Source organism: Notamacropus eugenii, chromosome 2 (assembly GCF_028372415.1).
Source record: "Notamacropus eugenii isolate mMacEug1 chromosome 2, mMacEug1.pri_v2, whole genome shotgun sequence".
Classification (NCBI taxonomy): domain Eukaryota; kingdom Metazoa; phylum Chordata; class Mammalia; order Diprotodontia; family Macropodidae; genus Notamacropus; species Notamacropus eugenii.
In genome coordinates this window covers 511,705,029-511,718,981 of record NC_092873.1, presented here as the reverse complement: position 1 = coordinate 511,718,981, position 13,953 = coordinate 511,705,029, and the positions used below count along the sequence as shown (strand labels likewise).

Here is a 13,953-nt window from a genome sequence, read left to right as displayed (position 1 = left end):
ATGGAGCACAGACTGAATGATTTTGCTAGAATGAGGGACATGACTGGGTCCTGCTGGTCTCAGATGGGGAGTTGGTCGCTGCCTCTAGGCACCTTAGATTGGGAGTGGGGATGACAGTGTCTGAGCCTCTGATCTGGACCATGAACACAGTTTCCGAAGTCATTGAACTGTGGCTCTTTCTGAGGCAGGTCGGGGGAGTAGGATTGAAGTTGCTGGATTTGCAACCTTGGCATCTTTGACTTTTAGAACTTCCAGGTAAAGGAAAGTCTTTTGGAAGGTTCAGAACTGCCTTTAGGAAGCTCATATCTGGACAATTCTTTGGGAACAGGGATGGGAGTGTCATAATTCTCTTCATTTCTCCCTTGGGGCTGCTTGAAGCATGAGACTGGGTGTGCACTTTGATTGACTAGTTGCCTTGGTGCAGATGTTTTGGTGATAGGGAGATAGTTGTCTTCAGCAGTTCAAGGAATCCCCCCAAAAAAGCTTCAGAACTCTTGCGATGACTGGCTTAACAATCCTTTTTTAAAATTTTATTTATTCGTCCATCCATTTATTTACATTTTAATATGCTTTATTTTAACATTCATTTTTTTATTTGGGTTCCTAATTCTCTCCCATACCCCTTGCCCACCTACTGAGAAGGCAAGCAATACATTGATTATTCATGTGAAGTCATGCAAAACATATTTCCATATTAACCATATTGCCAAAAAAAAGTGAAAAAAGTATGCTTCAATCTGCACTCAGATTCTGTCATTTCTCTCTCTGGAGGTGGTTAGCGTTATTCATCATGAATCCTTTAGAATTGTTTTGGATAGCTGAATCTTTTTTTTTTTTTGCCATTTTTTCTTTATTTTTTTTTCTTCTTTTTCTTTTTTTCCTTTCTTTTTTTTCTTTTTTTTATTTAGCTTTTAACATTCATTTTCACAAAATTTTGGGTTTCAAATTTTTCCCCTTTTCTCCCCTCCCCCCCCAAACGCCAAGCATTCTAATTGCCCCTATGACCAATCTGCTCTCTCTTCTATCATCCCTCTCTGCCCTTGTCTCTGTCTTCTCTTTTGTCCTGTAGGGCCAGATAGCTTTCTATACCCCTTTACCTGTATTTCTTATTTCCTAGTGGTAAGAACATTGCAGCTGATCCTAACACTTTGAGTTCCAACTTCTTTAGCTCCCTCCCTCTCCACCCCTTCCCTTTGGAGGGCAAGCAATTCAATATAGGCCAAATCTGTGTAGTTTTGCAAATGACTTCCATAATAGTTGTGTTGTATAGGACTAACTATATTTCCCTCCATCCTATCCTGTCCCCCATTACTTCTATTCTCTTTTGATCCTATCCCTCCCCATGAGTGTTGACCTCAAATTGCACTCTCCTCCCCATGCCCTCCCTTCTATCATCCCCCCCCCACTCTGCTTATCCCCTTATCCTCCACTTTCCTGTATTGTAAGATAGGTTTTCATACCAAAATGAGTAGGCATTTTATTCTTTCCTTTAGTGGAATGTGATGAGAGTAGACTTCATGTTTTTCTCTCACCTCCCCTCTTTATCCCTCCACTAATGAGTCTTTTGCTTGCCTCTTTTATGAGAGATAATTTGCCCCATTCAATTCTCCCTTTCTCCTCCCAATATCTTTCTCTCTCACTGCTTGATTTCATTTTTTTTTAAGATAAGATCCCATCCTCTTCAATTCACTCTGTGCACTCTGTCTCTATGTGTGTGTGCGTGTGTGCATGTGTGTGTGTGTAATCCCACCCAGTACCCAGATACTGAAATGTTTCAAGAGTTACAAATATTGTCTTTCCATGTAGGAATGTAAACAGTTCAACTTTAGTAAGTCCCTTATGACTTCTCTTTGCTGTTCACCTTTTCATGGTTCTCTTCATTCTTGTGTTTGGAAGTCAAATTTTCTTTTCAGCTCTGGTCTTTTCATCAAGAATTCTTGAAAATCCTCTATTTCATTGAAAGACCAATTTTTCCCCTGAAGTATTATACTCAGTTTTGCTGGGTAGGTGATTCTTGGTTTTAGTCCTAGTTCCTTTGACTTCTGGAATATCCTATTCCATGCCCTTCGATCCCTTAATGTAGAAGCTGCTAGATCTTGTGTTATCCTGATTGTATTTCCACAATACTTGAATTGTTTCTTTCTAGCTGCTTGCAATATTTTCTCTTTCACCTGGGAGTTCTGGAATTTGGCCACAATGTTCCTAGGAGTTTCTCTTTTTGGATCTCTTTCAGGCGGTGTTCTGTGGATTCCTTGAATATTTATTTTGCCCTCTGGTTCTAGAATCTCAGGGCAGTTTTCATTGATAATTTCATGAAAGATGATGTCTAGGCTCTTTTTCTGATCATGGCTTTCAGGTAGGCCCACAATTTTTAAATTGTCTCTCCTGGCTCTATTTTCCAGGTCAGTTGTTTTTCCAATGAGATATTTCACATTATCTTCCATTTTTTCATTCTTTTGGTTTTGTTTTGTGATTTCTTGGTTTCTCATAAAGTCATTAGCCTCCATCTGTTCCATTCTAATTTTGAAAGAACTATTTTCTTCAGTGAGCTTTTGTATCTCCTTTTCCATTTGGCTAATTCTGCTTTTGAAAGCATTCTTCTCCTCATTGGCTTTTTGAACCTCTTTTGCCAATTGAGTTAGGCTAGTTTTCAAGGTGTTATTTTCTTCAACATTTTTTTGGGTCTCCTTTAGCAGGGAGCTGATTTGCTGTTCATGCTTTGACTTCATGTCTCTCATTTCTCTTTCCAGTTTTTCTTCCACCTCTCTAACTTGATTTTCAAAATTCTTTTTGAGCTCTTCCATGGCCTGAGCCCATTGGGTGGGCTGGGACACAGAAGCCTTGATTTCTGTGTCTTTGCCTGATGGTAAGCATTGCTCTTCCTCATCAGAAAGGAAGGGAGGAAATGCCTGTTCACCAAGAAAGTAACCTTCTATAGTCTTATTTCTTTTCCCTTTTCTGGGCATTTTCCCAGCCAGTGACTTGACCTCTGAATATTTTCCTCACACCCACCTCACCTCCTGATCCTCCCAGCCAGTGTTTGGGGTCTGAGATTCAAATGCTGCTTCCAGCCTCAGGGCTTTGGGCGGGGGCAGGGCTGCTATTCAGTGTGAGATTAAATTCAGATGCTCAGGTGAGGGCAGGGCTGCCTCTCAGGCTCAGTTCCCTCAGGGAGTTTATGCACAGACCTTCAACAATGGATCCAGGCTCCTGCCTGCTTGGAGAGCCCTGGTCTGCCGCTGCCCCTCAGCTTCTGTCTCCCGAGGGGGCCCGAGCCATGGGGGCACCCCACTCCCCCCTCGACCCACCAAAGGGACTCTCTCACAGACCCCCGTCACCTGTGGGTGGAGGTACTTGTGCGGCCGCTGGAGATCCCGTCCCTGAAGCCCGCTCGGATCTGTTCCTCTCGGTGCCGCGGCCACGGCAGGGCTGTACTCAGCTCCCAGTCCCGGCGCCCAGTCCGCAGCACGAAGGACCTTTTACGAGAGGTTTGCAGGTCTCTCTGGAACAGAAATCTCCCTCGCTCCAATGTTCTGTGGCCTCTGGGTGCAGAATTCGCCGTGGGTTGCTTCTTTGTAGTTGTTCTATGGGTTGTGGGTTCGGAGCTATGTGTATGTGCGTCTTTCTACTACGCCATCTTGGCTCCGCCCCCGATAGCTGAATCTTGTAGCTAAATCTTCCATAGTTGATCATCCTTAAAATATTGTTGTTACTGTGTATAATGATCTTCTGGTTATGCTCACTTCAGTTTGCATCAATTCATATGAGTCTTAGGTTTTTGGGTTTTTTTTACAAAATTATAATTTAAAATTTATTTCACAAGATGTTTCCTAGTTACAGGCAAAAATATTTTTTAACATTCATTTTTTCAAATTTTGAGTTCCACATTCTCCTCTTTCCTCATTAACCCCTTGAAAAGGCAAGCAGTTATATTGATTACATATATGAAGTCATGCAAAACATGTTTCCGTATTAGCCATGTTGCAAAAGAAAGCACACACAAAAAGAACAAGAAAAAAATACAGTTGAAAAAAAATATGATTCAGTCTTCACTCAGAGTACACCATTTCTCTCTCTGAATATGGATAGCATTTTTCATCAAGGAATCTTTGGAATTTTCTTGGACTAATATCTTGATTGGAATAGCTAAGTCTTTCTCAGTTGATCATTGTTACAATATGCAGTGTTCTTCTGGTTCTGTTCACTTTACTTTGCATCAGTTCACATAAGTCTTTCCAGGTTTTTCTGAAACCATCCTGCTCCTCATTTCTTATAGTATTCAATCACAATTGTATGTCACAACTCATTCAGCCATTCCCCAATTAGTATGCATCCTCTCAGTTTCTAATTCTTTGCCATCACTAAGAGAGCTGCTAAAAATATTTTTGTACTTGTGGGTCCATTTCCTTTTTTTAATGATCTCTTTGGACCTAGTAGTGCTATTGCTGGGTCAAAGATTATGCATACTTTGATTGCCCTTTGGGCATAGTTCCAAATTGCTCTTCAGAATGGTTGATTAGTTCACAACCTACCACCAATGCATCAATGTCCCAATTTTCCCACATCTCTTCTGCAACATTTGTCATTTTTCTTTTCTGTCATATTAGCCAGTCTTATGGGTGTGAGATTATATCTCAGAGTTGTTTTAATTTGTATGTCTCTAATCAGTAGTGATTTAGAGCATTTTTCATATGATTATTGATAACTTTGATTTCTTCCTCTGAAAATTGCCTATTCATATCCTTTGATCATTTATAAATTTCACTCATTTTCCTATATATTTGAGAAATGAGGACATTTTCAGAGAAACTTGATGTAAAAATTGTTTCCCATTTGCTACTTTCCTAATTTTGACTGCATTGATTTTGTTTGTGCAGAACCTTTGAAATTTCATGTGATCAAAATTATCCATTTTACTTCCTATGATCCTCTCTGTCTCTTTTTTGGTCATAAACTCTTCCTTGTCCATAGATCTAACAGATAAAATTTTCCATGCTTTCCTAAATCACCCTTTATTTTTAAATCATTGATCTATTTTGACTAGCTTAATATTCCTGATGATAATAACATATCTTCCCTTGGCTCATCTCTTTTGAAGGCCATGTTTTTGGTATACTGTGCCCTGGAGAAAGAACCTGTGCCAATGTCCTTGCCACCAGCCTTGGTGCCACCTTCAAAGAGAAAAATGGTCAGTACCTCAGCCTCCAGGCGATCGATGCCTTCCATAGCACCTGCCAGGGATCCACGCCAAACCTCACCTCCGGTAGGCGTCTTACCTGCCAGAGCAGTGACACAGGTAACCATGAAGCCATACTCAAGATCCTTGTTAACTAACTGCATGGCATTTAACCAGCTGACTAAGGATGAATTTTGCCCAACTGGAGGGATTGTTCACAGATCTGGTGCTTATGGTGCCGACATCCTAGGATGTGTAGCATCTCATCCCTCATCCTCCCCTGCTAACCCAACATGCTTGCCCTTGCCTCGGTCATGCCATGGGAAGTTCTGCTTCTGTCTCATCACCTCTTGATTATTGGTAGGCTAATGATCCAATTTTGGAGTTTGCTCTGGAGATTTAGTATTAATATTACTAATAATGATAAGACTCTAAGGTTCACAAAGTGCTTTCCTTACACCAGCCCTGTAAGTTAGGGAGTACAAAAATTATCATCCTCAGTTTACAGAAGGTGCTCTGGCACAGCCCGGAAGCTGGCATTGGAGCTCTGGACTCCAGCCCACCTGGGGAGAATCCCACATCCCTTCCTTAGGAGCCAATTAAATCCAGTCTTCCTGGGTGAATGGAAAAAGTAAAGAAATGAAATTGGAATGAGTGAGTCAGCTCAAGTCTGATAAAGAGAGAGTGGAGCCTGCCCATTAGAGTTTGGGCTCCTCTCTGAGCTTTCTCTCTCTGTCCCTTCGGTGCCTGGGATCTTCTCTCCCCCTAGTGCCATGGACAGTCAGAAGTCAGGAGGGAGCTGGTCTTAGATGCAGTTATTCTTTAAAAGGGTGGGGGCAGGGGTGGCATTGCCAGAAATCCATTTCTGCATCACATTTTTCTTCAGCTCTTTTATTTTTGTTGAAATGCTCTGATTTTGGTGTGGGCAGCCTTGGGAGGGGGCTGGGTAGATAGTGCTCAAAACTGGGGATGAATACCTGATGTGCTAGAGGAAGGTGATGGCCCAGGCTGCGAGGCCCTTCCACTGAGCTGTTCTTCGCTTTTTTCAGTGGGTTGTATCACCTGCAGAAAAGGTAAAATATGATGAGATATTCCTGAGGACTGATAATGACGTGGACGGCTTTGTGTCTGGGTGTGAGATCCGAGAGATTTTCCTCAAGACAGGATTATCAACTGATTTACTAGCGCATATCTGGTAAGCATTTGTGTAAAAGCATACCTCTGCATGAAGGGGCCAACCCCCTCTCATTTGGCCTGCCCTCCCCTTTCTCTAGGCATCTGTGCAGGCAGGCCTGGGCCTGGGATGTCCACATGCCACCCTGGGGTCCTGGGGTCCTGAGGTCCTTCTTTCAAGGCCCAGCTCAGCTGCCAAATGGTGGCCCTCCTCCCTCCAGGATGCTCGCACTTGGTTGCTTGGGTACTTACCTTATCTCTCCTCTTTCATGGTGCACTCTTGTCGTTATTGCTCAGCATGTGGTCAGCTTTGTGCTGGCCCTCGATCAACATTTGAATCATGGTTGGAACATTTATGAAAGAAAGCATTTTGGTTTCAGGATTATATTATGTAAAAACTGTAACACTGGGCAGTGCCTCAGGGTGGGGGGTCATGGATTGACCATGAGTTATCCAAGACCAGCAGCTGAGAGAATGTGGCATCATTAGAATGTCATCTGAAACTGAAAAAGCCAGATCCCTGTGATTTTGTTCAATGTTTAATGGAACTTCAGCTCAGGGGAGGGAGGAGAGCTGCCTCTCCCATACATCCGCCCTTGGCTCATGGTCTTTGGGCTTGGTGCTGGGAGGGGGGCCCACCCTGTGAACCTCCACTCTGCGGACTTGCACTTGACCCAAAGAACCAGGGCATGTTGATTCTCCAGAGGCGAATGGAAGAGGATGAGAGCTGAGGATTTGGCAGGTTATTTTAGGCCTCTACTTGGCACATGAGGCAGCTAGGTGGCTCAGTGGATATAGGGGAGGCCTGGAATCAGGAAGACCTGAGTTCAAATCCAACCCTGGGCAGTCACTGGCTTGTGATTCTGGGCAAGTCACTTAACTTCTGTTTACTTTAATCCACTGGAGAAGGGAGTGGCAAACCACTCTAGTGTATTTGCCAAGAAAACCCCAAAAGGGATATGACTAAACAGCTGAACAACAAAACAACACTTGGCACACAGTATGTGCTTAACTTAATAAATGTCAATAGGCTGACTTCTGTTATATACTATATCAGACAGTGGGAACCCAATGGTGGACAACACAGTCTCTGCTCTCAAGGAGATGGCCTTCCTGTGAAGTAGCTAAGCTGGCAGGAAAGCCTAGAGACCAGAGAAGGTTGGAAGATGGGTTGGTTTGTTACATTAGTGGAAAAGGGAACATGAGGCCAAGGTGAGTGTACAGGGCACAATGGACCCCTTTGGATTTTTAAAAGCATGTTTCACTGTTGCCTTTTCTCCCGGTGTCTTGCCCCTCTCTATCCCCTCTGCACTCCATTCTTTTATCATAGAAAAACTGCTCAGCGTAACTGACCGGCCCCATGAAGGAGCCCAGTATCGGCAGCCCTCTTGACAGGAGCAGCGAGCCCCATACTGGACATTTAGAGCAGTCATGGATTGAGTGCCACAGAGTATTTATTGGGTTTCCATGATTGTAGTGGTTGGCTCTCATTTCTCCTGCTTCTACTTGATTTTGTATCCATTCCTACAACTTTTCCATGTCTTTCTGAATACCTTATTTAATATATTATTTCAGATAGCATAATAGTTTCCATTAATTCATATGCCACAATTTTTGCAGCTGCTCCCCAGTTAAGAGGCACCCATAGCTGCTATTTGGTAGATATGGGCAATGGTAGATATCAAGTCCCAGCTGAAATCTCATTTTCTACAGGAAGCCTTTCCCAGTCCCTCTTAATTCTAGCACCCTACCCCTCAATTATTTGCCATTTATTCTGTATATAGTTTGCTTTGTATATATGGGTTTGCATTCTGTTTCCTCTGTTAGATTCTAAGCTCCTTGGAGGCAGGGACTGTCTTTTGCCTCTTTTTGTATCCCCGGTAGTTGACACAGTACCTGGCAGAGAGTAAGCCCTTCATAAATGCTTGTTGACTGACTGACTGACTGGAGAACCATTTCCTGAGGGATCAGTTCAGGGATGAAGAATTTGGTTATTTGTGTCTCATCATATTAAATAGTTTGTGGACTATCTTTCACAGCTCCTCAGGCAGTTTGTGCTGATGGGCCCATCTTCCCACAGTCTCTTTCTGCTTTAGTCATTCTGTCTCTCTCTTTTAATCTTTGCCAGTTGTATGAATGTGAAATGAACCCTAAGTTCTCATTCCTCTTCCTCTTCTTAGGGACTTAGACACATTTTCTTGTGGTCATTGATGGTTTGTATTTCTTCTTTTCAAAATTATTCATGTCTTTTGACCCTGTTTGGGGATCCCCCATTGGGGAATACTCTTAGCAGGCTTTTGTCATAGACAATTGATGCAGAAATTTTTCCCCCCATTTAACAGACCAACTCAGGTTGTTTTTTTAAAGCCAGCTTAGATTTGAAAAAGAGATGTTCAGAGGATGGAAATGAGGAAAATAAAGAATGTTTAAAAAGCCCAACATAGTCCTATAGTCATGTCCATCATAATAAAGCCCAGTGTGCACTGAGACTGGAGAGGAAAGCTAAGGGCATTTGGAAGTTTTGTTTTCTTTGGATCAAAGAAGTCTTCTTTACTGAGGGTAATGTAAAGGACAGGACAGAAATAGCTAGTTGGGGCCCAAGATATGTAGGGAAGAGAAGAGGGCAGCAAACAGCTGCCTCCTGGGCTCCAGGTGATCAGACCCAGATGGATTCCACTTTCTAGTTTGTGAATAGTCTTATGGAGGTGCTGTCAGTCAACTTTGGATGTTGTGGAGCCATGAGGCTGAACGAGAGTGAGGTGTATAAACATGACAGTTAACTTGACTTAGAGTTCCTGGAAAATTTTAGAATATGTCATTGAAGGGACAATGCCTCCATAAGACCATTTGCAAGCTAGAAATTGTTTATCTGTGTCTTAGCAAAATACTCAATATTACTCTTATGGATGAGAAGAAGAGATGTGGGCTAGATGATATGGGGATTCAGAACTGATTGAGTGCCTTGATTTGACCCAAAGTGAAGTCATTGGTGGATTGATGTCAACCTGGGAAGTCTTTAATGGAATATATAAGGGATCTTTGCTTGATCTTGGGTTACTTTGATCGTGACTGAAATAAAGGACTAGATAGTATGTTTATCTGCTTTGAAGATGCACAAAATAAGGAGGGATAGATAATATGTTGGGTGATAACAAGGCTCCAAAAGATCTCAAGTAGCTAGAAAATATAGGCCTAAAACTAGCAAATGGTATTTCATAGAGATACATGTAAAGTTTGGGATTCAAACCTAAGTCCTTGGTCTCCAAATCTAGCTTGCTTTCTAGCACACCATAGCCCTCAGGCTCACCTTGAGAGACCAGTGTGATGTTTGACCCATTACTCAAGACTCTTTGTACATCGTTGTTCAACTGTCTCTGAAGCTGGAGCATCACAGAGGCTATGGGGGATGAGGGCCTTTGGGAGCAAACAGGACAGAGCAAGAGCCTGAAAAGAGAACTCTGGACTGAGAGCAGTTCTCTTTGACGGTAAAACAGGAGCACGTGTAGGAACTTTAGAAAGCAGGGTGGCAGATACCCAGTGCCAAACAGAACCGATGCATAGAGCTCAGTGGGGTCCTCAGATACCTTTCACACTGTTGCCCTTATTCCACTGTTGGGATGTCCTCAGGATTTCTCTCCAGTTGTTTTTTTCACACTGGCTTGGTTTCTCTTACTGTCCTTTAGCTGATGGGCCGTTGGCAAACTGAATCGGCCTGAGGAGGTCTATGAAACCAGAGAAGAGGCCAAAGGTTGAATCTCAAATGGTCATGGATTCCTAGGGGGCAGGTGTAGCCTGTTATTATGCAGTGGAGGGGTTGAGGAATCAGCTGTGATCTTAACCCATAGAGGATCTAGTCAGACAACAGGAACGTCCTTGGGACCCATTCCTTCTCCCAGGCTTCAGGCTCAACACTCTTGATCCTGTGCACGTACATGGGGCCATCATCCAGGGAAGGCAAATGCTTCGCCATCTGACTTGCTTTTGGTTTTCACACTGAAAGGCTATTGGCTTCTTTTTTTTAACTTGAAATTATTTTATTTGTTTTCAGTTTTCTGCAGTCACTTCCATATATCTTAGATTTTTTCCCCTTCCTGCCCCTCTTTCCCCCTTCCCTCTCCACTCCCTCCCTGAGACAGCATGCAATCTTATATAGGTTTTACACATACATTCTTATTAAATACTTTTTCACCTTAGTCATGTTGAATAGAAGAATTAAAATGAATGGGAGAAACCATAAAACAAAATATAACGCAAGAGAAAATAGTCTGCTTCATTCTGCGATCCAGTTCCATAGTTCTTTCTCTGGATGTGGAAGGCATTTTGCTTCAAGAGTCCCTTGGGAATTTTTTAGGTCTTTGCATTCCTGTGAAGGACTAAGTCTACCAGAAAAATTCCTTGCACGCTGTGGTTCTTACTGTGTACAAAGTTCTTCTGGTTCTGCTTCTTTTACTTAGCATCAGTTCATACAGGTCCTTCCAGGCCTCTCTGAAGTCTTCCTGTTCATTTCTCGTAGCACAATAGTATTCCATTACATTCATATACCACAACTTGTTCAGCCATTCCCCAGTTGATGGGCGTCCCCTTGATTTCCAGTTTTTGGCCACCATAAAGAGAGCTACTGTAAATATTTTTGTACATGTGGGACCCTTTCCCATTTTTATGATCTCTTTGGGATATGGTCCTAGAAGTGATATTGCTGGGTCAAAGGGTATGTACATTTTTGTAGCCCTTTGGGCATAGTTCCCAATTGCTCTCCAGAATGGTTGGATGAGCTCATAGCTCCACCAACAATGAATTAGTGTTCCCACATCTTCTGCAACATTTATCGTCTTCCTGTTTTGTCATAATTAGCCAATCTGATAGGTGTGATGTGGTACCTCAGAGTTGTTGTGATTTGCATCTCTCTAATCAATAATGATTTAGAGCATTTTTTCATATAACTATAGATAGCTTTAATTTCTTCCTCTGTAAACTTCCTGTTCATATCCTTTGACAATTTATCAATTGGGGAATGACTTGTATTCTTGTATATTTGACTCATTTCTCTATATATTTTAGAAATGAGACCTTTATCACAGACACTAGTTGCATAAATTCTTTCCCAGTTTTCTGCTTCCCTCCTAATCTTGGTTGCGTTGGGTTTGTTTGTGCAAAAACTTTTCAATTGAATGTCATCAAAATTATCCATTTTGCACTTCATAATGTTCTCTGTCTCTTGTTTGGTCAAAAATTTCTCCATTTTCCATAAATCTTACAAATACACTATTCTCTGAACCCCTAATTTGTTTATAGTATCAGTCTTTATACCTAGATCATGTATCCATTTGGACATTATTCTTGTGTATGGTGTCAGGAGTTGGTCTGTGCCCAGTTTCTGCCATGCTGTTATCCAGTTTCCCCAGCAGTTTTTGTCAAACAGTGAGTTCTTATCCCAGAAGCTGGGGTCCTTGGGTTTATCAAACAGTAGATTGCTATGTTCATTGACTACTGTGTCTTGAGTACCTAACCTGTTCCACTGGTCTACCCCTCTATTTCTTAGCCAGTACCAAGTGGTTTTGATTGCAGCTTTATAATAGAATTTCAGATCTGGTAGGGCTAGGCCACCTTCCCTAGCATTTCTTTTCAGTGGTTCTCTTGATATTCTAGACCTTTTGTTCTTGTAGATGAATTTTGATATTTTTTCTAGCTCTAGAAAATAATAGTCCCATAGTTTGATTGGGATGACACTGAGTAAGTAAATTAATTTAGATAGAATTGTCATTTTTATTACATTAGCTTAGCCTACCCACAAGCAGCTGATGTTTTTCCACTTACTTAGATCTGACTTTATTTGTGCAAAAGTGTTTTGTAATTGTGTTCATATAGTCCCTTGGTGTGTTTTGGCAGGTAGACTCTTAGATATTTTATAGTGTCTACTGTAGCTTTAAATGGGATTTCTCTTTCTATCTCTTGCTGTCGGGCTTTGTTAGTAATATATAGAAATGCAGATGATTTATCTGAGTTTATTTTGTAACCTGCAACTTTGCCAAAGTTGTTTATTATTTCAAGTAGTTTTTTACTTGATTCTCTGGGATTGTCTAAGTATATCATCATATCTTCTGCAAAGAGTGATGGCTTACTTTCTTCTTTGCCTATTCTAATTCCTTCAATTTCTGTTTCTTCTCTTATTGTTAAAACTAACATTTGTAATACCATATTGAATAACAGTGGTGATAATGGACATCCTTGTTTCACCCCTGATCTTATTGGAAATGCATCTAGCTTAACCCCATTACATATAATGCTTGCTGATGGTTTTAGGTAGATACTGCTTATTATTTTATGGAAAGTTCCATTTATTGGAATATGCTCTCCAGTGTTTTCGGTAGGAATGGGTGTTGTATTTTGTCAAAAGCTTTTTCTGCATCTCTTGAGATAATCATGTGGTTTTTGTTAGTTTTTTTGTTGATGTGGTCAATAATGCTGATAGTTTTCCTAATATTGAACCAGCCCTGCATTCCTGGTATGAATCCTACCTGATCATAATGTATTATTCTCTTGATAAGTTGCTGTATTCTTTTTGCTAATATCTTATTTAAAATTTTTGCATCTATAGTCATTAAAGAAATTGGTCTATAATTTTCTTTCTCTGTTTTGACTCTTTGTGGTTTAGGTATCAGAACCATATTTGTGTCATAAAAAGAATTTGGTAGAACTCTTTCCTCAATTTTCCCAGATAATCTGTATAGTATTGGAATTAACTGTTTTTTAAATGTTTGATAGAATTCACTGGTAAATCCATTTGGCCCTAGGGAGTTCATTGATGGCTTGTTTAATTTCTTTTTCTGAGATGGGGTTATTTAAGTATATTCAACTTCTTCTTCTGTTAATCTGGGCAATTTATATTTTTTTAGGTATCATTCATCTCATTTAGATTGTCAAATTTATGGGCATACAGTTGGGCAAAGTAATTTCTAATTATTGTTTTAATTTCCTCCTCGTTGGAGATGAGTTCACCCTTTTCATTTTTGATATTGGTAGTTTGGCTTTCTTTCTTTTTTTTAATCAAATTGACCAAAGGTTTATAAATTTTATTGATTTTTTTCATAAATCCAATTCTTAGTTTTATTTATTAGTTCAATAATTTTCTTAATTTCAATTTTATTAATCTCTCCTTTGGTTTTCAGTATTTCTAATTTGGCATTTACTTGGAGATTTTCAATTTGTTCTTTTTCTAGCTTTTCAACTGCATACCCAATTCATTGATCTCCTCTTTCTCTATTTTATTCATGTAGACATTCAAAGATATAAAACTTCCCCTAAGAACTGCTTTTGCAGTATCCCATAAGATTTGGTAGGTTGTCTCATTATTGTTATTCTCTTGAATGAAACTGTTGATTGTTTCTATGATTTGTTGTTTAACCCACTCATTCTTAAGATTAGATTATTTAGTTTCCAGTTAATTTTTGGTTTATCTTTCCATGGCCTTTTATTACATAGAATTTTTATTGCATCATGATCTGAGAAGGATACATTCACTATCTCTGCCTTTCTGCACTGGATTGTGAGGTCTTTATGCTCCAGCACATGGTCACTTTTTTGTGTATGTGCCATGTGCCGCTGAG

At 40.7% G+C, this 13,953-nt stretch overlaps 1 protein-coding gene across 3 annotated transcripts in view; it reads left to right on the top strand.

The window, feature by feature from the left end:
• Window positions 1–13,953, top strand: part of EPS15 (epidermal growth factor receptor pathway substrate 15) — a 129,110-nt gene that overhangs the window by 58,524 nt on the left and 56,633 nt on the right. For all 3 annotated transcript variants that reach the window (XM_072649424.1, XM_072649426.1, XM_072649425.1), the window contains 2 exons: window positions 5,099–5,296; window positions 6,226–6,371. In XM_072649424.1, the coding sequence (XP_072505525.1) occupies window positions 5,099–5,296; window positions 6,226–6,371 (344 nt within the window). The remainder of the gene's footprint in view (window positions 1–5,098; window positions 5,297–6,225; window positions 6,372–13,953) is intronic.